The 14,782-nt window shown below is 45.3% G+C and overlaps 1 protein-coding gene across 1 annotated transcript in view; it reads right to left on the reverse strand.

Moving 5' to 3' along the window:
* Positions 1–4,527: 4,527 nt before the first annotated feature.
* Positions 4,528–14,782, reverse strand: part of LOC135375891 (uncharacterized) — a 43,334-nt gene continuing 33,079 nt past the window's right edge. Inside the window, exons 7-8 of the mRNA XM_064608522.1 lie at positions 12,973–13,129; positions 4,528–4,856 (exon numbers count right to left, since the gene is read on the reverse strand). Of these exons, the coding sequence (XP_064464592.1) occupies positions 4,625–4,856; positions 12,973–13,129 (389 nt within the window). The 3' untranslated portion in view covers positions 4,528–4,624. The remainder of the gene's footprint in view (positions 4,857–12,972; positions 13,130–14,782) is intronic.

Consider the following 14,782-nt stretch of genomic DNA (forward strand, 5'->3'; position numbering starts at 1 on the left):
GTCACAAACTCTGCAGACAATGACACTTTCATGGTGAGCCTCTATTGTGGCACCGGGAAGCCCGAAAACTTGCAAGAGTTTCTGCATCTTTTCCTTGAAGAACTGCATAACTTGATTCAAGAAGGATTCATTTACAAAATGCCCATATAGAAGTTCAACTCACGGCTGTAATCTCTGATGCCCCAGGTAGGAGTTTTCTCAATCAGATTAAGTCGCACACTGGGTACTACTTATGCGACAAGTGTATTCAGAAAGGGTTATACAACAACCGAAGAGTGACGTTACCCGAATTGAATGCACACAGAAGGACATATATGTCATTTCGACAGCAACAACAGGCAGAGCACCACATAGGCACCTCTCCTTTTATATCACTGGACTCATCAGCCAGCTTTTCCCAGCAGACTACATGCATCGTGTTTGCCTCAGTGTTGTGTGAAAACTACTCGTAATGTGGGTTCGAGGTACCCATCCACACTGCCTCAGTGCAACGCAATGCAGGTTATCAAGCGAACATTTGAAGGCATGTGCAAAGCATATTCCATCTGTGTTTTAGCGTAAGCCAATGGGCATAGAGGAATTGGAGCGGTGGAAGTCGACAGAATTTCGTAGCTTTTTGTTATACATGGGGCCTGCAGTACTGAAAGATTTGCTTCCCGTGTAAAAATATTAGCACTTTCTTTGTCTCCATGTTGCTATCAGACTGCTGGCTTCCACTCAGTTTTGCTCACACTACAACAGCTGTGCCAAAGAATTGCTCACAAATTTTGTTCGAGACTTTGCTGACATCTATGGCAAGGACAACATTGTTTACAACGTACACAACCTGTGGCATCTGGCAGATGATTGTTTGACACATGGCGCCCTGGATTGCTTTAGCGCATTCCTTTTTGAAAATTTCCTAGGCAAGCTCAAGAGAATCCTAACCGACTTTTATCACAGATTAGCAGGAGACTTTCAGATGGGGTGCAGGTACGGCCTTCCAAGAAGAAAAAAACTACTGTTATCTCCAAGGTATATCTAAACTGGTAGCGAAAACAAGAGAAAATACCAAAAACAGACCCATCGGCAAGGCTACCATCATTAGGCGCGAGTGATGGGTGTTGGTAGTAGGGGTACGATCGTAAACAAAAAAAAACTTTACAACAAGGACATGGCTTGTGTGTGTACTAATAGGTTATTCATAATTTCAATGTAGAAAAAAAATATGTTGCCCCACTCGTGCACATGTACGAAATCATCTTCCACCCGAGTACATTTCCATATCCTGCTCCTTTGCGCATGTGTCACAGTGGGCGTGTTTATCCGTGTATCTCTGTATCCGTGCCGTGTGTCCGTGCATTGCAATACAGAGTTCGTACACTTTTTGGGTGTACGAACAGGAAGCGACGTTCACATCTCGGAGCTGTAGACCAAGATTCACACGTGTGAGCAGATGAATACAATGCATCTCCTGTTGAGGGCCCCGCGAAAAAAAAAATTCGTCATGGGACGAGCGGCCATCATAGCGTGAGTGTTAGCAGGAATCAGCTGTGCACCAACGATGCATGTGATGTTTTGTTGCATAATGCCCACTCATTGAATAAATGCAACCCTCTAATCAATACGGGTACGTATAGCTCTAGGTGAGAAATTAACCTTAAGGGGACCTTCCTAATTTCTGTGTGGTCATCACGATGCCTCTCTGCTTGGAGTTGTCAAAATCTGTGAAAACTGTATGTATTTCGAATTGATATGTTTCATTAAACCTGATATGATTTATTTTTCAGTGTTCTCGTCTGGTATTGTTGCCTGGGTGACGAAAAGGAAATACAACGCAAACGAAGTGCGCGAATGTAAACGTCTAGTTATGCAGTACTTATTATTCATACTGATGATGTCATTTCTGACGCCATTTATTTACAAACGTAGTAGTCCGCGCAACGGATAGATGGCGCTGACCGTCTCTATCATGGCGTCATTCTGAAGACACAGGGGCCTATGGGAGCGCTACCTGTTTAGATATACCTTGTTATCTCCTCGATGGAACAACACCTGTCGTTGTCCAGGCGGTAAATGACACAGACGCAGGTGTTATCTAGAAACAGCAGCTTTTTCTCAGTGCCATTGCCATCAGCTGAGATGAATATTTATATTTGCAATCGTTCAACGTCTCACCGTACCTGCTCTATTCAGTCTGTCAATGCATCTACACAATGTTTACGCCTGCCTTACAAGGAGCACTGCTTTGTCATTCCAATATTATAGAAGCATCAAACATTTTCATTTCATCAGTTAGCTTATGTTCTGTAGGAGACACGGTTGTCAAAAAATCAGCACTCCGTGATGTATTCCATCTCAAATGTCCAGATGTTGCATGGCTATTTCTTTTGAGTAAAAAACACATGCAGCACATGGTCCATGCAACTTGCAATACAGTATTCGCACAACACTTTCAAGCGCAACGCAACTGAGTCAATATGAGCCTTGGAACTTCTCACAGAGGGTTTTAGCTAACCATGTCCCCAACAGTACAATTGGTTTATGGCACCGTATGTTACATAGCATTTTTCCAGCATTTATTAAACTGTGGTACGCAGCACTTGCATGCATTTGCTTATAATAATTTGAACAAACACACATGTGTACAAGTTGAAGTGTAGAAGCTATATCTACTATGCTATCTCTGCTATGTGCCGAGTGCGCCAATATGTTGCAGAAACGCTGAACGTTCACTGATCAATGCAAGAAGTCAGGGACCGAGCTGCCTAGTGCCTTGCAGTGGCAAAAGCTATAGTATTACAAAGTAGCTGCATGGTCACAGCTACAAACAATGGGGTGCTTCTGTCTAGGGGAGTTTATTGCTGTGCCTCGTCCTTCATAGTGTAAATCAATAAGCATGCTTTTGAATCTAGCTCATGCATTTCTGCAAGAAAGGAGAAAGAGCATTTTTAAATCCTCTGTCATAAAAAATAATTATCATGTGATAAACTCTAACGCAGCTCTTGAACGTTGGTCCCGCAACTTCAGCATTTCCAATGGTCATCAAATCATCTTTATTTGAACCAAATCTTTATTGGAACCAAAACATCTTTATTTGAAAAATTATGTTTGGGGAGTTTCATAGGTGTTACAGTCACGTCATAAGTCAATCGCTTTCATACCTAAAAACCTGCAGTTTTGAGCTAACTGCATGAAAAATCACTGCAATTAATATTTCTGACAAACAACCTCAATATAACAGTGAAACATTGCCTTACCGTACGAAGGGTGTTGCCTAAGGACAGGAGCCGCCGATAATTCGAACAGAGACTGTTGTTCTTGTGGGCACCGTCCTCATCATTGGCATGGTACTTAAAGGGTTAGGTGTGACATGTTAAAGGTTCATGCGAATTGTGGGTCAACAGCCCGGAGGGAAGAAAGGGTCCATACGGGCTTCTACGGCCGGAGTGAATGGCTGCTTTGTTAGAGTGTGGAGGGGTTTATGTGAACGTAGTGATCTAGGCTAGAGGAAGGTTCACGAACACGTGGACATATTGTGTCGTGCCGTGCCAATATTGGAAGAGTGACGTGCCAATATTGGAAGAGTGACGTGCCAATATTGGAAGAGTACTGGTTATATTGGGCCGGTATATCAGTTATTCAGACAATACTGGGAAACCACCGGGTATGTCCGGTGCATATCCGGTGCATGACCGGATATGCACAATATTCAGCCAATATCGGGAGGACATTAACAATACTGGTCCAATATTGGACCGCTTTTGCCAATATGTAACCAATATTGGGCCAATGATTTGTGCTGCTTGGGCAACGACGAGCGAATATGGGTCCAATATTGTGTGCTGCTTGGGTTGTTATGGCTCATGCAGTGGCACGTTGTGAGAAGATTTGCAGAAAACGTTTCTAAACCGAAGAGAAATATTCTGAGGAATGTATTGTGGCGCACACCTCAATGTTTTGCCGCTGTTTATTTTTATCTATCGTAATGGCCATTATCTCTTAATGACGCTTACTCAAGCGGTGTAGCAAGCACGTAGTGAAAGTGATATTCGCTTGGTTGGAGTGCACTTCACGAAAATGACACTATATTAGCCCGTGTGAGAGGGGGTATTACTTGCAAATTTCCATGTGTTGTGCCCTGCTCTTTTTTTCTTCTGCTCTGATGGTAAAGTGAATGTTGGGACTTTATGCCATACAACAATGAGCGGTGCTCTATTTGGTCCATTTGCTGTGATGGAGCTGTGGGTGAGGATGTGGAGATGTGGAAACATTGTCGTGCCAGTTTATTTTCCTCTCATGGGTCATTCATTGAGAGCTGTTCTGAGCACAATTATATTACAACATGCAGCATGCATCCAATCAGTACTTGAGAAATAGCTAGCCAATATTTGATGAAGAAATTAAGAGTCATTATGTACAGACTAACTTGTACCCTGTTCGTAACACAAAACGTTGTCACATAGGAAATGTTGCTGTGAACCAGAAAGTACTTCCCTGTCGCCGTCGATATTGGATGTCATGGTGTTGAATATGCGAACACTTACGTGCAGTAGGTCGGTCACACAACCATATTTATTGTGATCAGTTGGCCCGAACAAGCGAAATGGAAACCAGTAGATCCTTTTTCTCACTACAACTGACGTCACACTACCTTCATCACTGAAGCCACAATGACGGCTGCTGCCAGAGTCCATGCTGGATACTTCATGCACCCAGCACTCTTGCTTTTGTCGAATTCACAGTCCAATTTTGACGTACCACACAGATTTGCCATTATCTTCTTTTTCTGCTCAAGAAAAGATGCGCTGAATTCATCACCGCATCGTTTGTCCTTTAGTACTTCCGTAACGCAATTCTTGCTGTATTCCATGGAACTGGGAAAGACAGATTTGACATAAAGACTAAATTAAGCTGTTAAAGTCTGACATAGCGCTTTGCAAGGTTGTAGACAGTATTAAACATAATAAGCAGCGAAAAAATCTTCTGCTATAGGATGCGGCAAACTACGTAGAAGAAGGGTAAAAAAAAAAAACAAACAGTGGAGTCCGTGCTGACGCAATGAGTAGAGCGACATCTATCGTTGAACTACTAAGGAAATGTGGGGATAATTGTACGCAATGGTTAGCAGATATGGGACAATTGTAGGACCTCAACCGCAATCAGTCATGATGATGTAATGCTAGAGGGGATAACGCGCGCTGCGTTTGACGTGAAGAAATAAGATTATCATACCGTTGCCTATGGCAAGTGCCTCGAGTGCATCATGCATACATAGCACTGATTTTTTGTCGTGTATATCGAGAGTCATTGGTTTGAATGATCTGAAAACATTTATATGGAACCTGCGAGGATAAGCACAAGCCTAACTGCAATGCCTAGACAACTGCCGCAAACATAGGAAATCCAAGAAAGACTGTTCCTTCGGTTCTCCGTTCGGCTGGCCGACGTCACGGCGAAACAGCACGTCGCTGTCCCACCTTGGCCGTCTCGCGTGTAAGAAATAACAACATAGCATTCCAGCCGCAAGCTGCCTCGTGATCGCCTCACTCAGCAAACACGGCCGGTGCTACGCCTTACTAAGCACTCCTCCTTTCTCAGTCGCATCATATAAAACTGTGTGGCAGGTATGCGCCAGCGAAGGAGGAGGAGTCAGATTGACAACCCTGTCATAAACGCCTCTGCGTCTATGGTTCACGTGGCGCCATCTATCGCCCGAGCTGAGTTTTATTTGTTATCTTGAAAAAATCACCATGGGCGCTGTCTGGAAGAGATCGAACACGAAGTGAAAGTCGCAATCAGCTTCTGCCATGAACTCTATCGCTAGGGAAGAAATGCCAAAACGCGAACGACGTGAAAAATTAATCAGGAGAACGACGAGGAACAGCGTGTAAAAGTGGATTTGATTGTAAATGATAAAATACGGATAAAATAAAAATGAGAAAAATTAGCCGCCCAGCAATTTCGCTCAAGTTCCTCACTCCTTTCATACTCTAGAATTTCATCGACAGCCTGAAGCATCGCGAAGAAAGTGGACCCCTACTACGACTTCTACGACGAGATCTACAATCTACATTCCTCGCCAGCTAACATAGAAATGCTTCTAACGTCAAAGTATGAGCGGAATTAGACAAAGACAGTTAACTTGAACCCAGTCAGATAGAGACGACATCAGAAATAATGAAGGATCCACGACTCCCTTTATTGCGCAAGAGGCAGAGTGAGGAATAAGAAAACAAGTGGGTTGAAGCGGCGTAGTTGGTTGAAGTATACGTTAAAGTAAAAACTGTAAAACTGCAGGCCTATCTTTCGCTTGTCCGCGTCCCTTCGATGCAGTTTTAACTTTCAGGGATAAAAATACTTCGGGAAAGGGAACGTGGCCCGAAATTCTACTGCATGAGCTGCTCAAAATATTACAATCTAAAACACGAACTACCTGCTTTAAAAAGATATACATGAGGCCGAGGAATGGAAAAATGCGAACGTCAAGCTAACATCCTACGAACATCCGACAGCTGGCTAATCTTTTCAGAGACTTTCATCTTTCATTTCGTAGGCAATTTGAGGCTTTGTATGTGTTTGTCCTTCTGGGTTGTTCCAGTCTTAGAACATCAGTTCTCTCAGGATCAAGATATCATGTAAGGGCAAAGATAAACCGGAAGAAGCTTTCTGCTCATCAGTGTACCAATAGCCCTTCATCGCAACGTATATGAGAAGGTACTGAGTATTTAGCTTAACTCCCCCCCCCAAAAAAAAAACATTGAGCTAGGAAACTGTATATTGATGATGAATGATGTAGTGGCCAATTTGTCTACATTCAATGGCGCAAGAATCCACTACCAATGATTGCAACTGATCTTTTTTCCTCCTGGTCACAGTGAACATGGGAGCATTACCAGAAAAGTGCAGTCTGGAAGAGCTTTGGACCATAATCAAGTTCCTGTTTCTCTAAGGGAAAGGTGCGGAACACATCCATGATGAAATATAACGAACTTCGGATGACACTGACCTCTCACATGTGCAACAGTTAAACGTTGGGTCGTCAATTTTAAAACGTTTCGGTGTTGAAAGAAACCCAGAAACCTGTTGTGAGAACCCCACTGGTATGTCTGGGGAGGGGGAGGGGGTTCTCTCTCTGTGCCGGCAAATGTCAGCCAAAAGTATTGCTATTATATATATCAGGGAAACTCACGTGAGGCAGTTGCTGCCATTATCGACAACGACTTGGAAATGATAAAGCTTGAAGCACAGTGGATCCCAAAATTTTTGACAACCCGACAAAATACGGAATAAGGTCGCCTATTAAATCCCAATCCCATTCCAATGAATCGAGATTTGTAATAATTCCATTCCTTTCAATTCCTCTGATTGACACCGTATGGTCAATCCCCACTCCTGGGATCCATTCCATTCCTCTGACAGGTTCAGCCAATTTATTCCAATTCCATTCCAGGCTCTCATAAATCTGATTCCGGAATCATTCCATCTCCGGAGTGGCAACTCCGCAACTTTGGTGGAGACATCGGTGACTGTTTCAGAACATCTTGCAAAAGATTAGTCATGCTTCCACACTGCAAACTTTTTCGCACCTTTAAAGGTGCGCGCCGTGCACATCAAACTTGGTTGCCTAACATTGTACCTCCAGGCTGATATTTTACAAAATTCAGGAACCATTACAAAAGATCAGGTGTCTGTGCAAATATTGCTTTCGTTATGTCTTAGATACTGTAGATACGCGCTAATGCTTATATGCGTCGCTACCGATATTCCAGCACGTGCACGTGTGTACTATACTGTCCAACAATGACTGAATTTTTGGAGGACAGGCGACATGCGACTAAAATAGTGCTAAACCGTACTTTATTATGTTGTTACAACAATTACACCGGAAAGGGCGTGCGCCATGCACATTATTACTCCTTTAAATGTGTAAAAACGGCTACAGTGCAGGACAAACTGGTAGCTGCTCACGGGGAACTATTCGCCCAACCTGACTCCTTTTGAATATCATTTGTTCCCCAATCTAAAGAGACAACGAATTGAGAATGTTCCGGAGGCAAGGCAACTATTGCTGCAAATGTGGTCTCACCAGCAGTCGGGAGAATTTTATTTGCAGGGACTTTTGCGGGACAGATATCGGGATTGACTTCCGGGGGGAAATGTAGAACAGTGTGGCAGTTAAGGCTTCCTAGCTCAATCTTTTTTTTTTTTCGGGTAAGGCTCAGTACTTATCAGCGCAAGGAACACTGGGTTGGTAGAATAGTAGTAACACCCTTTTAATACTGCTATGTACAACCAAGTTGCACCACATGTGCGTGGTTCCCAGAACCGGCTCCAGTTCCGAAACAGAATGATCTTTTTCACAACACGAGCGCGGCGGATCTCAATCCTCTGCTTCTTCAGCTGGCGCCACTACAAACCTCCCCGTCCGTACCTCTGTGCCGGACGATGATTTCGAGCAGGGTATCTTCGGGCCTGAGGTACGGGTTGAGTGTCCTCATCAGCGACCAAGGTAGACTCAGCGTTCCCACCTGTTGTTGCAGGTTCGACTCCATGTGACCAGTCGATATCCGGCAATTCGGGCAGACGCGGCTTGATGTCGTCAGCATGCATCTTGCGCTGTTACAGATCCTCCGTCATGACCTGATATGTTGGGCCGCCCGAAAAGCGAACAATGGTGCCCCGAATCCAGTGGTTCTTCCGGGACTTGTCCTTCACCCAAACTTCGTCGCTGGTGGCAAGTTCCGCAGTCTTGTGCAAGAGTCATAATTGCGCTTTTGACGATCTCTCGCTGGAGACAAGGCGTTTGGATGGTTAGGGCGCGGAAGGTCCAGCTCTGTACGGTAGTGCCTCTTCTTAAGCATTTCGCACGGTGGCTGTCCGGTTGTTGCGTGAGGCGTTATCCTGTACTTAAGCACAACATGCTTAATTTCTTTTGCACTGTCCCTCCCTTCCTTCTGGCGGCGAAGGAAGGCTTTCAGAGTTCGCACAAGATTATCAGCCTGTCTGTTGGACTTAGGGTGATACGGCGGAGTCAAGATGTGTTTAATTCCAAGGCGATCCAAGAAATCTTTCAACGCTGCCGAGATGAACTGAGGTCCATTATCGCTAGCCAGCTGGAAAGGGAGGCAGCGAAGGTGTCCTCAAGGGCTTTTATTGTGGCTGAAGCTTTGGTAGACCTCATCAACTTCACCTCGAGCCACTTGCTGTACGCATCGATTACCACTAGGTAAGTTTTTCCGCCCAACTCTGCCAACTCAGCGTTAAGGTGACACCACGGTTCTTTCGGAACCTCCCATTGGTGAAGAGGAACTGGAAGTTGTTGATTCGAAGAAGTGGCACATGCTCCACACGACTGACAAGTCAGCTCAATGTCCTTGTCCATTCCTGGCCACCATACATAGGAGCGCGCCAACATCTTCATTTTTGTTTGCCCAATGTGGCCATCATGAAGTAGGCTGAGGACAGTGTTGCGATGCTGGGACGGGACGACAACGCGCATGCCCCATACGATGCAACCCTTTTCTGTTGTCAGCTCAGTGTTGCGCAGGTAGTACGGTTGAAGCTCGGGGTCCCGTTCACGAGAAGGCCAACCTTCTATGATGTAACGGTAGACCTTATGTAGACGGTGTAAGAATCCGGTCTGAAGCAATGGCGTTGGCAATTGCAGACGCTTTCAGTGGAATTTTATCAATACCTACTGAGAGGACGGAAGAGAACATTCGGCGATCCAGTGCTCCCCACAAGGAAGTCGTCATCCGAAATCGCAGCATCGAAATCAGGTTCCGGGCCTGGCGGAAGTCGAAACAGGCCGTCCGCATTTCCGAACTGGGCCGTTGGCTTGTACTGAATGTCAAAACTATGACCAAGCAGGGTCAACACCCAGCGCTGCATTCTGTTCGCCGTTGTGGCTGGAATTCCTCTCTTTGAGCCAAAGATTGACGTCAGTGGTTTATGGTCTGTATATAAGATGAATTCCCTTCCCGCAGATATTGGTGAAACTTCTTAACACCGCATATAATGGCCACGGCTTCCTTTTCAATTTGGGCGTAATTTTTTTGAGCCGACGTCAACGTTTTAGAAGCATGGCAATGGGCTTGTCTTTACCATTGACTTTATGGTAAATCACTAAATCACTGCGCCAACGCCTAACGAGAAAGCGTCAGCAGCCATGTAGATAGTTTGACTAGGGTCGAAATGCGCCAAGGAATCGATGGACGTGAGTCGACGTTTGATCTCCTTGAACTCCTGTCTTGTACAAATTATACGCCGAACTTACTCCAGAGCGATTACAAATCAAATGCTGCAAAATCCTATCCATCCAATCCAATCCTATTCAATCTCAACGGTTTTCGTAAGGAAAGAGTAATCGAAGAGTAATCACAGAAACATGACAGCGTCTATGTGATGCCAACGGGGATGAGACTGTCACTGTCAGAAAAAGGGTGGAGCACTTTTTAGGTAATAGCTGTCGCATACGTTGTGCCTAACCGGCTGCAGAGTTCTACATGCTACGTACGAACGATAAAGTTACCGCTTTCGGCGAGCGAAAGGTCCTACGCCTTTTTGTCGCAGTGTGGATATGTGATAATTTCTTTTGACACCCTTTTACACACTATCAGACGCTATGTTGACCTAGGTGGTAACGATGGAAGTTACCACCTTTTCACGTCCTTTTTTTTTTAGAGTGTGGGCGCGAGTGTTTGAATGGCACAGGCGATTCATGTCGCGCAGGGAGTCGGTGGATGATGCCGAGACCGCGCCGGGACTGGAGCTCAGGAAAACAAAAACCGTGACAATGCAAAACCACACGCAGCTCTAATGGTGATGATGAGACACCACGTCCTTCCACATCCCTCCTACTCGCCTTGCATCTCACCGTGACATCCACGAGAACATCCAGGCTAATAGACTCGCCACGCCGATGGGGATGACCATCTTCTCAGAAAGAGGAATTTTCCACCTGCTTCCAGGATTCCAGGAAACGCCGAAAAAAGTGCCTTCACTGCTGAAGTGAGTATTTCGACGGTGGGAGAGGTCATTAGCTGATAACCGGGTATTCGTATTTTTTACAGACTCGGTCTCGGAACTTTGAGGACAAATATAGTATTTCCGCGTTCGTGGTGTCCCCTCCTCCGCGTTGTGTTTTGGTGCTGCTGCGCCTGACGTTTGAACTATGCAGGGTGTTTCAAGTAAAATGTCACGAAACTTTATTCAAAAATCCAGCAGTCCGAAAATTATACAACGAACGTCGTTTTTCTCAGAGGAGACTTTGCCGCGACTAGGCAGCATTTTTTTTTTTTTTTTGAACTCACGAGGAATTCAATGTTCCGAATTTGAATTTCGCGTTTCTTTTTCGGAACTCAAATTTGCCGAGTCAACCTCGCTTTGTTTTTTTTTTCATAAACAGAAAGCACATGTCGGATTTACCCCGTTCCATTGCAAATTACATTTATTACCACAATGGCAATACCAGGAAAAAAATGTGAAACCGTTCTTTCGATGGGCGTAAATTGCCGTCCGCGCTCAGTCGTCCGAAAGCAGCGATGCGAGTAGGTCGTGGGTCTGCCCTTTTACTTTTCTTTTTCATGCTTCTGTTGATTAAGCCAGCTTGGTTACAAAGCTATCGGATAGAAGAGCGAGAAAAAACAAACAAACAGGAAGGAACCTGTCACCGTTTTCCTTCCGCCACACCTCGCAATGAAGCGAGAACAGAAGGCGGCCGACATCTGCGCCCCCCGAAACGAACGTTATTCTTCTTCTTCCTTTTTTCTATCATCATTGTAGCCGTAACTCTCTTTCTTAACGAAATGGGGTAAGTCCGAGATGCGCTTTCTGTTTATGAAGAAAAAACAACAACAAAGAGACACACGCGATGTTGGCTTGGCTTCAATTTCCCTTCAATTAGAATTATTCAATTCAATTCAATTAGAATTGATAAAAGTGCTCTGAAGTCGTGGTAAAACCCCTTCCGAGGTAAATAGCATTGGCAGCATACAGTTCGAAGAAGGTTATCTTTAAATATAACTTTGAGACACGTTACGTGGAAAACTCTGCGTATTAAATACCCCAAGTTTCACTCCAACACTACACCTACAATGAGAACAAAAGAAGATACGCAAAACAGCATGAACTGGCTTCGAAAACTGAACAAAAAGGAAAAAAGAAGAACGCTAAGTATTGCACCTGTCTTGGCCCCCTTACCAGGCTTACGAAATCGTCGAACGGTGCTGAAAAACGAGCACTGTCCTAAAGGCCACGTATGCAGAGACGTCATATGTCTATGTACAGGAGCACACAAGCTAGTGGAGTATCAACAACAGGGAATTGGAACATGCGTTCTATGAACCTCAAACGTGGGCCGATGAAGCCGAAGGCGAAACAGCCAAAAACTGTCCAGACGAAGTCAAGCCCCCATACTTGCATCAAGGCTAGCAGCGCCCCATCAACCCTTTATTGATTTTTTTTAAAGATCTGGATGTCTGTCTAGATTTCGCCTGTGGGGCCTTATAGTACCTGGCCTATATCAGAAAGGACTATGCAAAGCTGAACCTGAACGTTTGGGTGCAGATCACGGAAATTCCCGCGAGGGCACCTCAATAACGCTATCGCATCAGTTAATACCAAGTAAATGAGTCCGAGTGCTGCACCACAGCCCCCTGAGTTTCTTTAGTCTCGACGTTTTGCTGCCATCCTTTTCGTGCCACGGATTTCCGGTTGGGGGTGCTATGTTCACACCACATCGGCGTGGCTGCCCTTGTATTACGAGGCTCAAGTGCACGGCCACACAAATAGGCAAGTGCTATCATTGTTTCTCACGTCTTTCTCAGTCACATACCCATTCAAACACAAAACGGCGGGAAGCGTTTAATGCGAGACACGCGAAATTGATTATTCCGGTCCTCTTACGGGGATGTTGGGTAGGTACAGCACCGAATACAGGCTGTTCATCACGACTGTGGAACTGCCGCTCACACGTGAGAAAGCACTTACCAGCACCGCTGCTTGTCAATCTCGGGGCTCAGACCTGCCGGCTTTTGCTTCTCATCAGGTTTTCGCGTAGTAAGGCCGTACAACTGCTTGTATTTTGTGGCGCAATCGTTCTCTGCATTGAATACTGCTTTTGGGGCGCACTTCGGTACAGGGACGCCTGGAAGCGAAAGATGTGGTAATGAGATATGTACTAACTAATGTATGTCCAACTAACATGCGCCCACCTAAAAAACGAAAGACTACGGGATCTACACAAACGAGAACCAAGTAAATGTTGCTATCAGCATTTCATGGTAGTCGCGAGTATTTTTCGGTGTAGTTCGTCACCCGGACGACTGGGTTTTAAGCACTAGTGAAAGCGTTTGAAAGGTAAATACCGCATATTCGCGTGAAAGAGGGTCATTCGAGGCAACTGAAAATATAATAATCATAAAATTGTGTGGTCTATAGCCCTTTTTATGTGCGTTTGAATCTCACAACCTGAATCACTTCTACAACGTGAGAACCGCAGCCTCGCAAAGTCCAACCGTATTGGTGGTCGCCATCCTGCGAAAGGTAGGAAGCGTTAGGTGAGATTAGGTTAGCACATCTCGGTGTGGCTAGTCCAGGTTAGGCTAGGGCATGTGTGTGTGTGGGAAGGGGGGGGGGTGCCGAGGTGGTCTCGCCAGCACCAGACTGTGCCGCCGAAGTGGCTTTGCCTCCTCAGTCAACGTGACGGATCATGTTGTGTTTTACACAACATATGACCTTCATTATGTAAGCAACAGGGACAGTGGTATAACTTTCTACCTGGTCATTTTCTATGCTTTCAAAAACACAGTGGTCAATATATCTGTTGCCAAATAAAATGTTGTGCATAAATGTTTTGTGGTCCTCCGATTGAAAATAAGCTGCCGAAAATGCAGTCACGCCCACGAAATTGCCATGCAGGAAATTGCCATCAGCGAACTTATACAAAACAGGATAAGAAATGCCAACACCTCAACTGATCTGACCTGATCATAGACTACCCAACCGCCTGCGTGTCCGCCCAGCTAAGCATAACTAACCTCGTGGCCTCATCGGAACCCTACCGCTGAAGTGCAGCATGTCGCCGCCGCCGGATGGCGCTCGCTTTGCTTTCACTTGAAGATCTCGGCGTAGTATATTCTCCGCGTTGTGATCCATATAACGAAGCAATTGTCAAGTACGACGGTGCGGAAGCAGTCTTCGCTGCACCACCAGCCTGCTATTCCGCATTGTTCAAGTGCGGTCGTGAGCTCGAGGCGCCTAAATCACGACCTTCAGAACAAAGATTTGATCGGCCCGTAATTCACTATATCAGCGCAAACTGTCACACTCCTCCTGATTTCATGGAGTTCCAATAATACACTACTAAAATACTTCAACAATAATCCACGAATTTCATTGCGCGTTCGAAAGTGCAGTCGAGTTTTACGCCCGTCATATACGCCCGTTATACGCCCGTTATACGTCGAGGGACGGCTTGAAGAATGTAACCGCAACGTGACGAATAACCTAAAATTCATTATTCAACTATATTGAGGAAATTTCGGGAGGAAGGCTGGACAATCGACGTTCACCAGATCCCGTGGCATAGTGGTTAGGATGATCGCTTTCCACGCTGAGACTGGGAGGTGACACGGGTTCGAATCCTGTCACCGGCTGTGCTGTCTGAGGCACAGTTCCTCCTGAAGTCGGCCCAGATGAGTACAGATCAGTAATCAGAAAGCGCCCACTGGACAGCGCTGCACACGATGCTGCCTGCTGTCCAATACACACGTTCTGATTATTTTTCTTCAAGTTATAT

Source organism: Ornithodoros turicata, unplaced genomic scaffold (assembly GCF_037126465.1).
Source record: "Ornithodoros turicata isolate Travis unplaced genomic scaffold, ASM3712646v1 ctg00000952.1, whole genome shotgun sequence".
Lineage (NCBI taxonomy): Eukaryota > Metazoa > Arthropoda > Arachnida > Ixodida > Argasidae > Ornithodoros > Ornithodoros turicata.